This window comes from Bison bison, unplaced genomic scaffold, assembly GCF_000754665.1.
Source record: "Bison bison bison isolate TAMUID 2011002044 unplaced genomic scaffold, Bison_UMD1.0 scf7180017845482, whole genome shotgun sequence".
NCBI classification, from domain to species: Eukaryota; Metazoa; Chordata; class Mammalia; order Artiodactyla; family Bovidae; genus Bison; species Bison bison.
Window position 1 is genome coordinate 125,821 of NW_011476055.1, and position 13,211 is coordinate 139,031.

The window sequence follows — 13,211 nt, forward strand, 5'->3', positions numbered from 1 at the left end:
GTCCTTTTCTTCTCTAAGCTAATATTCTAGAATGCTTTTTGTTTGGTTTTGTTTTTAAATGAATGTTGCTGCTGCTACTAAGTCGCTTCAGTCGTGTCCGAGTCTGTGCGATCCCATAGACGGCAGCCCACCACGCTCCTCCATCCCTGGGATTCTCCAGGCAAGAACATTGGAGTGGGTTGCCATTTCCTTCTCCAATGCATGAAAGTGAAAAGTGGAAGTGAAGTCGCTCAGTCGTGTTCGACTCCCAGCGACCCCATGGACTGCAGCCCACGAGGCTCCTCCATCCATGGGATTCTCCAGGCAAGAGTACTGGAGTTGGGTGCCATTGCCTTCTCCGAAATGAACGTTAGAGAGGTGTAATTTACAAACATTAAAATGCACCCCTTGTAAGTTTATTGTTTGGATAGTAACAGCTGTATACATGCCTGTGTAGCCTCCACATTCATTGTATGGAACATTTTCATGACTCCAGAAAATCCTTTCGTGTCCCTTTGCTGTCACTTTTCCACCCTAGGCCCCAGGAAATCACTGATCTCACCATAGATTAGTTTTGTTCATTTTACAAGTTTTATATGGGTAGTATCTTATAATACGTATTCTCTGTGTTTGGCTTCCTTTGCTAAGCATATATATATCTTTTAACATATAGTCATATATTAAAATGTGTATTGTGTTGCGTGTATCAGTGCCTTATTTTTATTGTTGTGTTCCATTTTATGACCGTGTAACAGTTTATCCATTCACTTGTTGAGTTATGAACAGACTTCGTGTGAACATACTATTTTCCATTAATCTTAGATAATACTCAGAAGTGGGATTTCTGGGTTGTATGGTATGTATTAATCTTTACAAGGGACTGGCAAATTGATCTCCAAAGTGATTGTACAGTTAACATTCCTGCCAGCCATGTACTGGAGTTCCAGTTGCTCCATATTCTCAGGAGCACTCCATGTTAGTGGTCATCTTAACATTAGCCCTTATAGCGAATGTATGACGTTATCTCAGTGTGGTTTTAATTTGCATTTCCCCTATGATTAATAATGTTTTGAGTAGTCTTTCATGTTCTTATTGGCCATTTTTTATGTCTTTTTGGTTAAGTGTTCAGATGTGTTGTACATTTTTCAAATTGGATTGTCTTATTAATGAGTTGTAATCATTCTTTATTCTGGTCACCAGTTCTTTATTAGATATATGTGGCTTTTTTTCCTTTTTTTCATTTTCTTAACGGTGTCTTTCAAAGAGCAGAAGTTATTAATTCATTTTGATGAAGCCAGTTTTATAATTTTTTTTCTTCTCTGACTTGCTTGATGTCCTATCTAAGAAATCTTTACCTCCCCCAAGGTTGTTAAGATTTTATCTTTTGTTTTCTTCTATAGGGCTTCCCTGGAGGCTCAGACAGTAAAGAATCTGCCTGCAATTCAGGAGACTGGGTTCAGTCCCTGGGTCATGAATTTCCCCTGGAGAAGGAAATGGCAACCCACTCCAGTATTCTTGCTTTGGAAATCCTATGGATAGAGGAGCCTGGCGGGCTATAGCCCATGGGGTTGCAAAGAGTCAGACACCAGTGAGCGACTAACACTTTCATAACATCGTCTTCTTTATAGTTTTTTCATGACTCATTCTGAGTTCATTTTTATGCTTTTAGTGAAATGATGTCAAAGTTCATTTTTTCATATGGCCATCCACTTGTTCCAGCACCATTTGTTTAATAAACGATTATATTTCCCCATTAAATTGCTTGAAGTCTGTCAAAAGTCAGTCAACCATGTATATGCAAAGCCTTTCAAAATTTGATATTCTAGATCTTGATATAGAAAGTATATAATCTTGCTTATCAATTTTTTAAATGATAATGTTTAAAATATTTTTATGTTGACTAGTTTCTAAATAAAATTAATTGTATAACATGATGAATAGTTGAACTGCTAGTATCTGGGTGTCTTTAAAATTTTTTTAATATACAAAATAATTCAGTCTCTGCCTTTTCATGTAATGCATTGATTGCAAAGTTCTGTTTCTATTCATTGTGATTTTTTTTAAGGTTGGAAGTAGATGGAAAGATGTGGTCTCCAAGTGTATCCGATGCCATTTCCAGCCATTGCTTTTGTTTTATGCGAACCCAGATGGCACAGCAGTTTCCACTGAAGATGCACTCAGGCAGGTCATCAACTGGTCACATCATAAATCTATTGCAGAAAATATAGGTAATTCTTCTTTAGAAGTTCTTTTTAGTGTTTTTCATGGTCAGAATCACACTAGGAATACTAATATAGTGAATATGAAATGAATTTTGGGGATAATCTCAAAATGTAGTTTCTTTGGAGTCCAGGAAAATTCTAATACTTTGAGTTAGTCTTTTTAAAGAACCTTTCCTCATCTGTGGCCTCAGAGGCACCTTCAGCAGCCACCCACTACCCTGCTCACACAAGCCCAGGAGGGGTTACTTGGCTGGTAGCTCTTGCTAGTGATGAGTACTGAGATTTCAAGTAAGTACACCAGAAAAGTCCAAAGGAGCTAGGCCACTTTTGAATGTATTAACAGAGCATGTAGAAATCCTTAAAAGATGTCAGTCCTCTAAGTTTTTAAATGATGTTCTCATTAGTATTAAAAGTGACTGAAAAGATGATTCAAATATCTCTTCTTCTGGTAGAGAGGATGAAAGGAATGAAACATTTTTCTTGGTCTTTTTAAGGATGTGAAAAGCCCTCGATTTCTAAGTCAGAAAATTCAAAAGAAAATGGATTTGGTGATCAGACAAAGCAGAGAGAAAATCAGAAATTTCAAGCAGATAGCATTTCATCATTTAATCGGAGCCACATTCAAACAAGTGGCGGTAGAGGACCAGGTATGTGGTTTTTTTTTTTTTTTTTGGCTGTTCTGTGTGACACGTGGGATCTTCGTTCCCCGACCAGGGATTGAACCATTGGACGACCAGAGAATTCCTGACCAGATATGTATTTAAATTTTCATTTTTACATTGTCCTTGAGTAGTTAAGCTTCCCCCCTTTTCACTTACTGTATGTAATTCTTTTTAAAGACCAGAAGGAGAATCCTTAACTAGCTTTCCTTGGCCATGAAGAGAAAATAGCAAATAGAAAAAAATTTTATCTTCTGACTTAAGCATTTGTCTGAGACCTATAGTTTTATTTGAACACTTTGATTCAACTAGTGGTTGAGTTTTTCCGTGTACTCAAGGCTGTACATAATAGGCTGGAGGCAATCTGGACTGTCACCAAAGAAAGCTATGATATGGATATGGCCTTTCCTTCAAGGAGTTAATTATTAACTTGGAGAGGAAAAACATTTAGTTAATAATTTGGCTCATATGCCAAAATTAAATTTAGCATTACTGAATGCAACAGGAGTTTGAAGTTACTATTGTTGTAGTTTATTTTTAACCTCTTGTTTATTCAACTCTCTCTTGTCATTATCAACCTACAACTTTAATTTTCACAAATGAAGATCAGTGGTTAGGATCCAACAGGAGATATCAAAGTATGGTGTATATAATTATGGTTTAGAAGTATATATAACTAATTGAGTGACTTTTGAGGATGATTTTATAAAGGGCTTTTAACATATATTAATAAAATAATGTCTAACCATAAAGTAACCCATTTACTTTATTCTTACATAAAGCAAGAAAAGATTGAGAATTAACAATTATCATTAACAAAAAACTATAATAAATGCTTTTTAAAGTTCTTAATGGAACTGTACCTTTTTCCGTTTTATATACTCATCTGTATTTTGTTAATATATTGCATCTTAAATTTTTAATGTAGTGCAGTTTGTACTTTTATTGAATAGCATGAAAAATGATGTGTTGTTATTATAAGAATTTTTTTTTTTTTTAGTTAAATCAGGTCACAATGATCAAAGGGAAAAAATAAAAGACATTTCCAGAGAATGTGCTCTAAAAGCCATTGAACAGAAAAACTTACTTTCCTCACAAAGGAAAGATTTGGAGAGGGGACAGAGAAAAGATTTGGGTAGACATAGAGGTAAGTTAAGAACTTGTAACATTCATTGGAGAAAGGCAGCTACAATCTTACACTTTAAAGCTAATTTTTATAATTTAATACACTTTAATTTATTTATATATTATATATATTTGTTTATATGTTATGTATCTTAGTATGATTTCTATAATATGCCTGTTACATCTATAAATGTAAAGTTCCCTAGTTCTTGTTCAATTATAGCCTGGAAATTTTGTGGGTTTTTTTTTATAGTTTCACCTTGTAACTATAAATTCAATTCGCCTGTATGGTACATTCAAATAATAAGGAAGGTTATACAATTAAATAAAAAGAACTTTTTTTCCTGCAACCCTTGACCTTTGCTCTGTTCTGCTGTTAAGAGTTTCATGGTCATGTCTTACTTTTATGGTTTTATACTCTTTTATTTATGGACATACCATGATTTAACTGATACTTCTAGGCTTTAAAACTTGATTTAATATTCTTGCTGCAGTGAAATCCTTTCACAGTTACCTTTGTGTACTTTTTGCATGTAGCCATAGCATAAAAATTTTTCAGAATGATTACTGGGTTAGCGTATGATTATTTTCAGTTTTCATTGGTGTGGCTTAGTTGCCCTCCTAAAATACTTGATAGTCTGCATTCCCACCAATGGTGATTAGATGTCTGTTTCCTGCAGTAATTGGTTTAGAAAACTTTTAATCTTACCAATATAATAGGTGGGAAAATATGTTTATTTTATGCTTTTTATTATGAATGAGATAGAATACCTTTTTTTAAACTTCTCTAATTACCTTGTGATCTGCTTTGCAGATAATTTTTTAAAATCATTATATAACCATTTATGTTATAAATGTATCACATCAAGCATAAATAGAGATTTCAAAAGCAATTTTTAACCTCAAAGCACTATGTGATTTAAATAACTATGATTATTCCTGTTTAACTTTTCTTCCCAAAGAAGGTGTTTGGCTTGTGACTAACAAGTGGCTCTGAATAGCTTTTGTATCATTATTTACTTATTTATTTTTAAAGATTTGGTTGATGAAGACCCTCCACATTTCAAGACTGGATCACCTCCTACCCTAAATGGCTTTAGACAGTATGGGAATTCACATCTATATCACAGTCAAGGAAAAGGACCGTGTAAGCATGACCGAAATGCCCATCAGAATCGAACTTCTGCACAAACCTTAAGTTCAAGTAAATCCCAGATTCTTGCTTTGGGAGAGAAAATAACTGGCAAAATTAAGAGTGATAGTGGTACTGGGTATGATACAGACAGTAGCCAAGATTCTCGTGATAAAGGAAGCAGCTCTAATGGCAGCAATAAAAGCCGAAACCGAGGTTGGAAACCTATGAGAGAAACATTAAATGTTGATAGTATTTTTAATGAAAGTGAAAAAAGGCAGCAGAGTCCAAGGCATAAATCAAATATCAGTAACAAGTCTAAATGTAGCAAAGATCAGAGTTTTAACAATTGGCCGAAAGAGAATCCAAAGCAAAAGTGTTTAATGACTATATATGAAGATGAAATGAAGCAGGAAACAGGAAGCAGGAGTTCCCTTGAATTTAATGGAAAAGTAGCAGAGAAAAATAAAGCCCTCAAAGAAACTAAAGTTCATGGTGACAACTGGCAGATGCAAAGGACAGAGTCTGGATATGAAAGCAGTGATCATATCAGTAATGGCTCTGCTAATTTGGACTCGCCTATTATTGATGGAAATGGTACACTGGTGGATATCAGTGGTGATAAAGAAACCACATCTTTCAGGTAATACACAAATTATATAAATAATTTCCCCCCATCCATTTTCTCTTTTTAATTACTTGAAGGAACTTTCAAAGATTGGGGTCAGTTAAATGAAAAGCAAAGAGCTTGAGCTCAGAGTAACCTGGGATATTGCAGGTTATTTGATATTTTGAGTTTTTCATTTTAATAGTTATTTCCTGATTCCCAAAATAACAACTGTTTATTTTGAAGAAATTTAGAAAGTAAAATGTATTATTATTTTGCCACTAAAAACTATTGATATATACTACAAGTTTTAAACCATAAATTTAAATTGGTATATCTGTCATTAAGCTCATTGCTTAATTCTTCAATCTATTTAATGCTCATTATCCCATCTCTAACATCTGTAACTCAGAGCTGGGGTTATTTTCTTCTGTCATAACCCAGTTCCATGAAGGAGATATTTTTCCTTTAGCAAATATTAAAGAATACAGCCAAGTAATTAAGTTTGTGTTCAATAATTCTTTTTTTTTTTTTAATGGTTTTTTATTTTTATTTATTTATTTTTTTTTTAAATTTTTCAGCACTTTATTATTTTTTTTTTTTTTGATAAATTTAACGCCTTTTATTGCCATACCTCATTTTACTGTGCTTTGCTTTAGTGAGCTTTATAGATACATGTTTGTTTGTTTTTTTTTTTTTTCCTTGTTAATTTTCTGTTTAGTTGATCTATCCATAAGTGTGAGTGGGGTATTAAAGTCTCCCACTATTATTGTGTTATTGTTAATTTCTCCTTTCATACTTGTTAGGATTTGTCTTACATACTGCGGTGCTCCCATGTTGGGTGGATATATATTTATAATTGTTATATCTTCTTCTTGGATTGATCCTTTGATCATTATGTAGTGACCTTCTTTGTCTCTTTTCACAGCCTTTGTTTTAAAGTCTAATTTATCTGATACGAGTATTGTGACTCCTGCTATGTGTTCAATAATTCTTAATTCTGAAAACATTTATTATATTACTGTTAGCAGTCTACTTCCACATCTCTGTGTAACCTCTGAAAAATGTCCATAGCTTAGGTCAGTTAACCCACTATGTCTTCCCTTAATCAGTCTAAAACATCTTAATTTGATATTAGCTGGTATTTTATCACATTGATTATTGAAAAGCCAGATTTGTAAAAAATGACCACCCATGTTTTACTAAAATAATCATTATAATGAAGACTTAGGGAAGTTTTTTTATTTGGCAGGGTAATTTCATAATAGTTCTTAAGGTATTAGAAAGATCAGGACTTTGTAACTAGATAGGCTTCAGTTCAGTTCAGTTGCTCAGTTGTGTCCAACTCTTTGTGACCCCATGAATTGCAGCACACCAGGCCTCCCTGTCCATCACCAAATCCCGGAGTTCACCCAAACTCATGTCCATTGAGTCGGTGATGCCATCCAGCCATGTCATCCTCTGTCGTCCCCTTCTCCTCCTGCCCCCAATCCCTCCCAGCATCAGAGTCTTTTCCAATGAGTCAGCTCTTCTCATGAGGTGGCCAGAATATTGGAGTTTCAGCCTCAGCATCAGTCCTTCCAGTGAACACCCAGGACTGGTCTCCTTTAGGATGGACTGGTTGGATCTCCTTGCAGTCCAAGGGATTCTCAAGAGTCTTCTCCAACACCACAGTTCAAAAGCATCAATTCTTTGGCGCTCAGCTTTCTTTATAGTCCAACTCTCACATCCATACATGACCACTGGAAAAATCATAGCCTTGATTAGATGGACCTTTCTTTGCAAAGTAATATCTATGCTTTTTAATATGCTATCTAGGTTGGTCATAACTTTCCTTCCAAGGAGTAAGCGTCTTTTAATTTCATGGCTGCAGTCACCATCTGCAGTGATTTTGGAGCCCAAAAAGTAAAATCTGCCACTGTTTCCACTGTTTCCCCATCTATTTGCCATGAAGTGATGGGACCAGATGCCATGATCTTCGTTTTCTGAAGCTCAACTTTTTCACTCTCCTCTTTCACTTTCATCAACAGGCTCTTTAGTTCCTCTTCACTTTCTGCCATAAGGGTGGTGTCATCTGCATATCTGAGGTTATTGATATTTCTCCCAGCAATCTTGATTCCAGCTTGTGCTTCTTTAAGTCATTGAGCAAATTAATTCGACTATCACAGCCTTAATCTGTGACATGAAGATAATAACTGTTGTAAAATGAGGATATTCACTACTTTAAGTATTGTTGAGATGTAATTAATCCCCTAGAGCAGCACATGGTGTATGATAATTGTTTAACAAATGTTGTTTCCTTCCTTTTTCTTAGGGTAAAGTAAATAATAATCCATGATAGCTGATATATTTGGTGTGTGTTTTTTTTTTTTTCTAGTGATCAGATTAAGACAAGCAACCTAAACACAGAACGTGTGAACTATACCTCCCAACAGAGCAAAAATAACTTAGAAGGTAAAATTTTTATTTAAATATATTGTAATAGTAGCAGTAAAAAGTAAATCATGATATTAAGAGTAAAGTAGCTGAGAACAGTCCTTCTACTAATGAGTTGATGAGTAATGAGGATGGAAGTTGGGAGAGTTTATGCTAAAGTCTTAAAGGATGCAAATAGCTACTTCAGGAAGTAGGAAAAAGGGCAAGTGTGTCAGCCAGGCTAGGCTAGATTCTGGCCTTTGCAGTGGTAGCAACCTGAAAATCTCAGTGTCTTAACACTAGATTGTTTCTTGCTCACAACACACGTCCAGTGGAGGTCAGCATGACGTCTTTTCCTGTGATGTCTCAGGGCCTGAGACGCATGGTACCCGCATCTCCACCAGTGTTTCTCTAATTGTTGCAGCATTGCGTGAGAGGGCAGTGAAGGGGGCACAATGTGGGGAATCAGTCACGTGTGAGGGCTTAAAACTGTCAACCCAGAAGTGATCCAGGCGCTGCCGCTCACATCTCACTGGCTGAGCAAGGCTTCACAGTCAGGCTAGTATCACAGAGGGTGGAAAAGGGCGGTTTACCAGTGCATTCAGTCTGTATGAACAGTCCTGATGTCTGCCGCATGCATTAAGGATAGACAGAAAACCTGATAAACAGCCTGTTGGAAAAGTTCAGTTTGGAAGCAGTAAATGTGTAATGGTGTGAATTATTATAGATGATTTGTTAGTAACATAGAGCAGCTCAGAAGCAAAGAAAATTAGATGTTTGAATGTGTATAGAATTTGGGATTATTACTGAGAGGTTATACCTGAAGAACTTGGGAAATGGGGTTCAAGGAAAATGATGAGCAAGGGGATTATAGAGGTTGCAGTCAAAGACATTGTCTTCAAATTTTAGAATTGAGAGGATTAGAAGGGATATAATTTTTAACAATAAAAAACAGCTATGATGAACACATTTTAAAGTTTGTTTTTAGTCTTTATCTTCCTTAAGGCTTTTATGGAGATTATTTTTCAGGTTGCAGATGTTAAATTTGATTAAATGTTTTAAGTATTTTGTTTTCTTCAGAGGGTATAATATCAGAAGGAAGCACTTATATTAAGGAAATAACCTTCCTTTCCCATATAAAATGTCTCGCCTGTTTTAAAAATCTGATAAAAGTCTGGTAACCAAGTATTACAGGAAACAGTAAGGGGCTGGCCAAAAAATCAACAGCCAAAGTCAGTAAAAACTGAACAGTCATTGCAAGTTCAGTGCCCTCTACAAAATGATGCTTGCTTCCTGACATTAAAAACACAGGGTCATAGAAATGTTGATGGTTTGGAGTGCATTGTTATAAGAACTCTGTAGTGGATTTCCCCATTTAATATGAAAGAGTATATATGTAGCCCACTTAAAAATATTCTTTTTAATTATACAATACATAACAAAATTTGTCATTCTAATCATTTTTAAGTAAAGATTGCGTGATAATAACTACATTCATATTGTTTTGCCACTGTCACTAGCATCTATCTCCATAATTCTTTCACCTTTGCAAATTGAACTCTATCCCATTAAGCAACTCCCCATTTCCTCCTCCCTCCAGCCCCTGGCAACTGCTGTTCTTCTTTCTGGCTCTTTGAATTTGACTACTGTAGATACCTCATATAAGTGGAATTATGCAATTATTTGTCTTTTTACAACTGGCTTATTTCATTCGTTAATGGGCTTCCCTCATAGCTCAGTTGGTGAAGAATCTGCCTACAATGCAGGAGACGCCAGTTCAATTCCTGGGTTGGGAAGATCCCCTGGAGAAGGGATAGGCTACCCACTCCAGTATTCTTGAGCTTCCCTTGTAGCTCAGCTGGTAAAGAATCCGCCTGCAATGCAGGAGACCTGGGTTCAATCCCTGGGTTGGGAAGATCCGCTGGAGAAGGAAATAGCTACCCACTCCAGTATTCTGGCCTGGAGAATTCCAGGGACTATACAGGCCATGGGGTTGCAAAGAGTCAGACACGACTGAGCGACTTTCACTTTCACTATTTTGTTTAGCACAGTGTCTTCAGAGTTCCTCCATGTATCAGAATCCCACTCCTTTTTTAGGCTAACATCACATTATATGACGTAACACATTTTGTTTGTCCACATCTGGGTTGGTTCTGCCTTTTGGGTATTGTATGAAATGCTCCTATTTATATAGATACCTGAAATCCCTGCTTTCAGTTCTTTTCAATATATACCCAGAAGTGCAATTGCTGGATCCTTTGGCAATTTTATGTTTAATGTTTTGAGGAACCACTACACTATTTTCCATAGCAGCTGCAGCATTTAACATTTCCACCAGGATTGCGCAAAGGTTCCAGGTTCTCCACCTCCTCACCAGTACTTGTTATTTTCTATTTTAATAAACTTCAAAACTTGTAAGAGTTCTTTAAGCTAGTTTTTGCTTGTGTGCATGCATGCTAAGTCACTTCAGTCATGTCTGACTCTTTGTGACCCAATGGACTGTAGCCCACCAGGCTCCACTGTCCATGGGATTCTCCAGGAGAGAATACTCGAGTGGGTTTACAGGCCCTCCTCCAGGGGATCTTCCAGACCCAGAGATTAAATCCGCATTTCTTAAGACTCCTGCATTGGCAGGCTTTTTTTTTTTTTTTTTAACCACTAGCACCATCTGGGAAGCCCAGTCTTTGCTTAGGGAACCTTTATTAAAGTACATACCTTATGGTATCCATATGTGTATTCCCCTCCCCTTGTCGTTGATTGAGAACATGTTAAAGTGGGTATAGCAGTTTATTTCCTAAGCTAAAAGGTTGCCCTGTGTGGATTTTTTTTTTCCCCAGTCAAGCACAATTTAATTTTTTGTGGCATGGTATCATTTTCTTGGATTTCTCTTATTTCTTATTTATAAAATGGGACACACATACATTATTGACCTGAAGAATCACTTTCTATCCATGGATAAAAGACTTTGACGAAGTTAAAGAACCTTAGAAAAAAATTTTTAATTTCTATATTCTGTTTGACATTTAAGTCAGCTTTTAATATTAGTCTGTATAAGTTTAGGTACTGGTAGAGAACTTAAAATCTAAAGTAGGGCCATTGTGGTTATTTCACTAATAATTTTTCACTGATAGAGATACTACATAGCCTGTTATATTTATGGGTTCTGTTGCAAATAGAAAAAATACTTATATTGCCTACAGCTGTTATTTGAAAACATTGTTGAAATTCCACAATGCCATTTAGATTATTTTAGCTCCTGTATTGAAAATGGGTCACTAATGGGGATAATTTCAAATCACTTAAATTGCATTTAAAACAGAAGAAATGACATGTTCAAAAGTACATGGTCAGGAGAAGATACCACATATTAGACGAATACAGGTAACTTGTTATATACAAGGCTGGAATGCATCCATAGAAATTCTGAGATGATGGATAGAGGCTAGAGAGAAGCCAAATCATGATGAAACTTTTATGCCATTTTTAAATCCTAAGAAGTGGAAAGGCACCAAAGGACAAGGAGAGTAGTATACTCCAATTGCATTTTAGAAAAGACTTTTTAGTGGTTGTGTAGAGGATGAATTTAGAGCAGTGGGAGAAAAATTAGATACAGAGTTTAATAACTTAGGGGAGAAAAGATGAGTGCATAAACTAAGGCTATATCTATGTCAAGAAAGAAGATTTCAGAGATTATAAGAATATGTGGACAGTGGAGTCAGGTTCTATGACAGATGTACACAGTACAGGAAAAGTAGGAAGTTAGGAGTAGCCGTATTTGGGTGTTACGTAAGTGGATTCACCATTTACCAATTGGAGGGATATAGGAAGAAGAGACAGATTTGGGGGGTGAGAGTGCCTGGTCGCTCAGTTGTGTCTGACTCTTTGTGACTGCATGGACTGTAGCTCACCAGGCTTCTCTATCCATGGGATTTTTCAGGCAGGAATACTGGAGTGAGTTGCTATTTCCTCCTCCGGGAATCTTCCCGACCCAGGGATCGCACTTGTGTCTCTTACATCTCCTCCACTGGCAGGCAAATTCTTTACCACTGGGCCACCTGGGAAGCCCTCATATTTTGGCATCGAGTGGGGATGTCAGATTTAGTTTTGGATTTGTTTGGTTTGTCATTTTAGGTAAACAGATTTATTAGACAGTTACAAATGTCTGAAATGCAGGAAACATGTATTGGTAGCCATCAACATATATCAGAATTGAATGCCAGAGACGTGAACAACATCACTCAGGAAAACATGAGATGTCAGGGCAGAAGGTAGATGAAGGAACATGGGGTTTGTTGACTAGAAGAGATGAGCTAAGGTAGAGCGAAGGAGCAACTTTGGAAAAGAATGAGTAGTAACTGGAAAGTATGAGAAAATACAGCTGAGGAAATTATCGCACAGAAACTAGGGAAATGGGGAGCTTTAAGAAGAAAAATGGTCGCAGGTAGAGCAGAATAAGGATTAAAAACTGCTGGTTTGATTTAGCAGTTCCAAAGAATAGCAAGAAGAGATAAGAAAGCCTTCTTCAGCGATCGATGCAAAGAAATAGAGGAAAACACAGAATGGGAAAGACTAGAGATCTCTTCAAGAAAATCAGAGATACCAAAGGAACATTTCATGCAAAGATGGGCTCGATAAAGGACAGAAATGGTATGGACCTAACAGAAGCAGAAGATATTAAGAAGAGATGGCAAGAATACACAGAAGAACTATACAAAAAAGATCTTCACGACCCAGATAATCATGATTGTGTGATCACTGACCTAGAGCCAGACATCCTGGAATGTGAAGTCAAGTGGGCCTTAGAAAGCATCACTGCGAACAAAGCTAGTGGAGGTGATAGAATTCCAGTTGAGCTATTTCAAATCCTGAAAGATGATGCTGTGAAAGTGCTGCACTCAATATGCCAGCAAATTTGGAAAACTCAGCAGTGGCCACAGGACTGGAAAAGGTCAGTTTTCATTCCAATCCCAAAGAAAGGCAATGCCAAAGAATGCTCAAACTACTGCACAATTGCATTCATCTCACACACTAGCAAAGTAATGCTCAAAATTCTCCAAGCCAGGCTTCAGCAT

The 13,211-nt window shown here is 36.4% G+C and overlaps 1 protein-coding gene across 4 annotated transcripts in view; it reads left to right on the forward strand.

The window, feature by feature from the left end:
- Positions 1 to 13,211, forward strand: part of USP53 (ubiquitin specific peptidase 53) — a 60,891-nt gene that overhangs the window by 38,724 nt on the left and 8,956 nt on the right. For all 4 annotated transcript variants that reach the window (XM_010834975.1, XM_010834980.1, XM_010834985.1 and 1 more), the window contains exons 10-14: positions 2,045 to 2,207; positions 2,696 to 2,848; positions 3,861 to 4,007; positions 5,022 to 5,760; positions 8,102 to 8,178. In XM_010834975.1, the coding sequence (XP_010833277.1) occupies positions 2,045 to 2,207; positions 2,696 to 2,848; positions 3,861 to 4,007; positions 5,022 to 5,760; positions 8,102 to 8,178 (1,279 nt within the window). The remainder of the gene's footprint in view (positions 1 to 2,044; positions 2,208 to 2,695; positions 2,849 to 3,860; positions 4,008 to 5,021; positions 5,761 to 8,101; positions 8,179 to 13,211) is intronic.